The sequence below is a fragment of the Punica granatum genome, chromosome 8 (genome assembly GCF_007655135.1).
Source record: "Punica granatum isolate Tunisia-2019 chromosome 8, ASM765513v2, whole genome shotgun sequence".
Classification (NCBI taxonomy): domain Eukaryota; kingdom Viridiplantae; phylum Streptophyta; class Magnoliopsida; order Myrtales; family Lythraceae; genus Punica; species Punica granatum.
Window position 1 is genome coordinate 1962345 of NC_045134.1, and position 5346 is coordinate 1967690.

At 37.8% G+C, this 5346-nt stretch overlaps 1 protein-coding gene across 1 annotated transcript; it reads right to left on the bottom strand.

Moving 5' to 3' along the window:
* Positions 1 to 1269: 1269 nt before the first annotated feature.
* Positions 1270 to 2667, bottom strand: LOC116189155. Its single transcript, XM_031518700.1, has 3 exons — positions 2535 to 2667; positions 2141 to 2448; positions 1270 to 2008 (listed from the first exon to the last, which is right to left on the bottom strand). Exons 2-3 carry the CDS (start codon positions 2406 to 2408, stop codon positions 1491 to 1493), a joined length of 786 nt encoding a protein of 261 aa, XP_031374560.1. The 5' UTR covers positions 2409 to 2448; positions 2535 to 2667; the 3' UTR covers positions 1270 to 1490.
* Positions 2668 to 5346: the final 2679 nt, after the last annotated feature.

Sequence of the window (5346 nt, forward strand, 5' to 3'; positions counted from 1 at the left end):
TACATACCAAGTTCAACTTTTTATATAGCAATCGGATTGATTCCCTCTTAATTATGCATGATATAAAATGCCTAACTCTTACTCAAAGGAAAAAAAAGGGTTTAATTCTTTTAAAAGGCTGAATTTATATATAAGACGCTTAATGGTTATTGCATGGGAGGATTCCGAAAAGTTATATTCATAATTCATAATGTCTCCATATCAAAATTTTTTTTTGCCCCTTTTTTCGCTGAATTGGCTCCATATCAACTTAACTAGGGAACTCAAGATTCTATAGACCGTCTATATAGAATTTTCTTTTTCTTTTATACCTACCAAAAAAAAAAATTACATATTGAAATTGAGTGAGATCTTTTTTTTTTCGATTACAAAGGAGGATCAGAAGCTAGTACAATAAAAGAAATTCTAAATAACTAATAAGGGAGCACGATTAATCCCATTGGATATCGTACGTGTAATCTCTAAGTCAATAAGCAAGGGTATACACCACTGCATTACACTCTATTTTGATGATCGACTGAGATCTTTAATTGTTATGTATTGCCACAAGCCCCAGACTTTAAGGGGGCAAATTTTTCTTTTGGTGAATAAGTGGTCTAATTCTTGGCACACAAATATTAAAATATCATTTTTTTATCCAGACTTAATGGCCGGGGCGTATCGTGCGGATGGGGTCTTTCTGAAATATTTGCTTTCATCATCATCATCATCATCATCATCATCATCATCATCATCATCATCAATATCATCATCATTATAATATCATCATTTCTAATCCATTTTTGAATTTGAATAATTATTCTTGTAGACATTATTACGTCAAAACAAGGTTTAGATTAGTTTGGTTTGACATTTTAAGAGTTTTATTTATTTTATATACCCATCGCATTTCCCTTTTACTTCCTCCTTCTAGACGCATGGATCTCAGTTTATTTATGTTATTTAACTTATTTTCTGAGTTCATGGATCGCAATTGACATACCCAAAAAGACAAAGTTTTAATTAATTTCTGTTCTTAAATTCAAATAAGCTAACTCCTCGATGGCCTGCAAAGTTTGGAGTTGTGCCGTCAAGGACTGAGAACAACACACACAGCTTTGAAATGATCAACCCTTATTAATGCATGGAGGTATTCTTTTCATGTCCCGATGAATGAAAATATCAATTACTACAAAGTACAACCATCGATGAGACTAATTAAAATGCATAAAATTTTGAAACAGAATTTTAGAAAAATGAGGTTTCCTATTTCACAATTGCATCTCAGAATTTATATCATCATATAAGTGTATAACATAGATTTATTAACGATAATGCCAAAGTGTTGCAAACGTACACAAATAGCAATAGACGTACAACTGACGACGAGACATAGACGAACATTAACATGATACAACGTACAGCTGCAAACCCAGCTTATTTAGATATGCTTAACCTTAATTTTGAGCAGAAATTACACATGAGACACTAAAGGCCCATGTATTCCATAATCAATCAATAAAGCTTGTTATGATTTGGGTGGGATCTACTGCAAGTTCCAGGACCGTTTTAATTGCTTCCTTTAATATTTTATCCAATATATTTTCATCATGATTCTGGCTCCGTTTCAGGATGATGTTTATTCTACCATCACCACTAACATAGTCGTCTGATTGAACAATGCTCTTCAAGGCCTGAATCCCCATTTCCGAATAGCAGTGGACATGGATTCGGTTGTTCTTGCCGTCCGTTAACTTGTACGACCAACAGAAAAAGTCTGCTGGGGCCCCCCAAGGGGCCCCCTGGGGTCGTCTTTTGCCGCACCAAACACAGTTAGGCTTTTCCTTCACCTGGAGCTCGTACGGCCGGGGTTTAACCTCACCATCGTGCCCGATGAGTGCGGCACAGCCCGGGTGCATATTCACATCCTTTCTATCTGTGTCCTTTCTGTAGTAATAGCTGTAGTGTTTGATCAGCATCCCGCACACGATGCAGTAATCGGCCCATTCTTGATTTCTTGAATCCGGCGCTGCTTTTTTTTTTAAATCAAGGTTAGCACTGGGAAAGGAAAATCAAAAGATCGAGGAGAAATGAAAATGAAGAACAAAGAAAAGCCGGTGCATCAGTTAATTTTTAGTATGGATTCGGATGATATATAAACCTGTGTGTGGTTTAGGTTTGAGCGTGAACGTGAAACCGTTGATAAATGTGAGGTTTGGCCCGGGTTTGAGTTGGATAGCATCTTTTAGCTGGATGCAGCACTTGTGACGAGCCCGATCGCAGTGATTGCACCGGTATCTTTCAGTATCGTAGCTCTCCACCATACATACATAACATGTAAACACGGTCTTGTATTTCTTCAATTCGAACTTGCAGGGGTCCCGAGCGACTGGTTTTGGAGTAGGTGTTGGAACAGAATTAGTCGCCATCCCTTCCTGCCGAGCTCACACTCGCCTCTTTTTCAACCAACTATATGGAGAAGAAGAAACGACGTCAAAGTTCTCAAGAAATTGTTAGGCAAGAAAACTGAAAATACGCTTGAAGTGATTTCAAACCTCGATCTGGCTAGATCGGCTTCAATTAGGATGCCGCTGTAAGAAAGAATTATCAAAGTAGCTAAAATATGGATGCACGAGGAGTAGCGGAGGAACCCTCGAGATATATATAACATGTGCGTGTGTGTGAGCACTGATCAATTGATGAATTACTAGAGAAGATGATGCATGGTAGATAGGACGTGGTTAGATGGACACAACATAAATAATTGGTTGATTTTTAATACGAAATAAACCGATTATTATTAATAGAGAAGACACAAACCTTATCAAGGAATTAAGTCATTCTACATTGATCGTTGACAATTCTTTTGAGAGTTACAGCAAAGCAATGGCTAGCTGTACCTGGTAATTACTTTTATAACCAAGTCACTGGTTGTATGTTTGTTGGTCTTCAGACAAATGGTAATTATAATATGCGAGTTCACCCTATTATCAGAACATAATAACGTGACCGTATTAATTAGGACGTTGAAATACATTAATCACTTTATTATTCTGTATTTATTTAATTTCTTCCACGCTTACGGACCTTCTTGACGGGAATGTATCTACAAGACAGTCGGAGAACAACTTCGCACGAAAAAGACGAGTTCAATGATGAAACTCGAAAAAGTTGGATGGGTCGAGGCGTTGATGAACGCTTTCCAAAGATACTTGAGGGTCTAGGAAAGTTCTTCCTCAGAACACAATAAGCATTATGAGAAAAAATGATAAGCGAACTCGTAATTCTCCGTAATTTTATCTTACACTGAAAAATTCAAGAGAAAATCGCAAGTTTTATAAGAGATTAGGAATTACAACTTATAAGTTCAAGTTTTTAAGTTGAAGATGAATCCAATGACTTATAGGTTCAGTGAAAATTTTTACATGGTATTTATGCTTCTCTACATACACCAAAGCGCGCCTCAATTTAGTCCAGCCTAAGTGTGGCTTCATTGTCAATTATCTCCCTCTTCGCTCCTTTTGCCCATGGTGCAAGAAGAAGTCTACTCCATGGTTAAGTCCCGAGCATATAAGTCCAATCCCGGCTCGTTATGTTAGGAACAATCCATGGGCTTATTTTAGACTCGGGCCCATCTGCAACCCAAAAGCTTAAGCTAATGGGTTGTTAGACCATTATCTCTTATAAACCTATGGATTTCCTCTCAACTTTTTCCATGTGGGACTACCTCCAATACCTATCCTCACCATTCTCCATATATGAGAGAAACCGGCCCAACAATTCCCCCCCTTCTCGACTATACGGAGGACTTCGAGCTGGGCTTCCACTTCCGGACTCGGATACCAATTGTTAGGCCCATCACTAGCCACGAGTTTCACACTCGGGCCTTGTCGTGGTGTGGGTTTCCACGCATAGCGTATGCACTTCCCCAGGATCGTTACCTTGGGCTCTGATACCACTTGTTAGGAAAAATCCATGGGCTTATTTCAGATTCGGACCCATCCGCAACCCAAAAGTTTAAGCTAATGGGTTGCTAGACCATTATCTCTTATAAACCTATGGATTTTCTCTCAACTTTTTCCATGTGGGACTACCACCAATACCTATCCTCACCATTCTTCCTATATGAGAGAAACCGGCCCAACACATTATCACTTGAGGGTAGGTATTAAGAAATTTTATCCCACAAGGAAAAATTCAAGAGAAAATCACAAGCTTATAAGAGATTGAGAATCATAACCTATCAGCTAGTTTATAGAGCTAGTGAACTTTTGCAAGTAATTTCACTTGAAATTTTCTATAACTTATAATAATATTTTGAACTCGACTTTTGACACTAGAGCCTTTTATTGGTAAGGATTCAATGGGTACAAATCGAAAAGACTCATTTTAAGTCTTGCGTCTCATCTATATATCTTTCCTCTAAGACATGTCTTTTTGCAATAAACATATACCACGGAGGAACTATTTCATTTGTTATTTGTACATTTTCTAGGAAATATATACCTTAACCCGCCCTGAGAGTGTGGCGTGGGGCATGTTCACTGCGAATGAATGGGCAATTTGGTCCCTGAGATTCGGATGTAACATCAATTCAGTTCCTGACTTTTTTTCGCATCATTTGGGTTCCTCTATTTTGAAAGTTACATCAATTTAGTCCTTAATAAATCAGTTAGGTCTCCAAATTTTCATGGTTACATCAATATGGTTCTGATCACATCATGAAGGTCCCTCAAGTTATAATGTTACATCATTATGGTCCTTCTGCTACATAAATTTGGTCCTGTGCACCATCAATTTGATCCTTCAAATTATTTTCGTCCAATAATGTCGCTAACTTCATAAAAACATGGAAAATGCTACGACAAACAGATCCAGCGTTATAGCAAATTGGTCCTTTTGCCTACGGCACTGGTGAACAAATTGATGTAACCCTAATTAAATAGTACCCCCACTATATTATTTTTGGTTTACATTACATCATATGATCCCTGGAACAGTTAACGGCCTTCTAATGCCAAAACTGCCATTGTCTCTAGGGATCTAACTTATGTGCCTAGGGAACCCTATAATGTAACCCCTTCTCTAGAGGACCATATTGATATAACCATGAAAAACTTGGAGACCTAATTGACGTAACTTTCAAAACAGAAGGTTATAATTGATGTAAAAAAAAAAGTTAGGGAGTGGATTGATGTTACATCCAAATCTCAGGAAACAAATTGCCTATTCACTCTGTTCACTGCTTTCACTACAATAAAAAGGGCTTACAACGACTTTTTTGGTGCGACCCATAGATAAACGTTGCCAAACGTTCAACACGGTGGGGTTTGGAGCGATCCATTAGTAAAAGTTGCCTAAAACGTG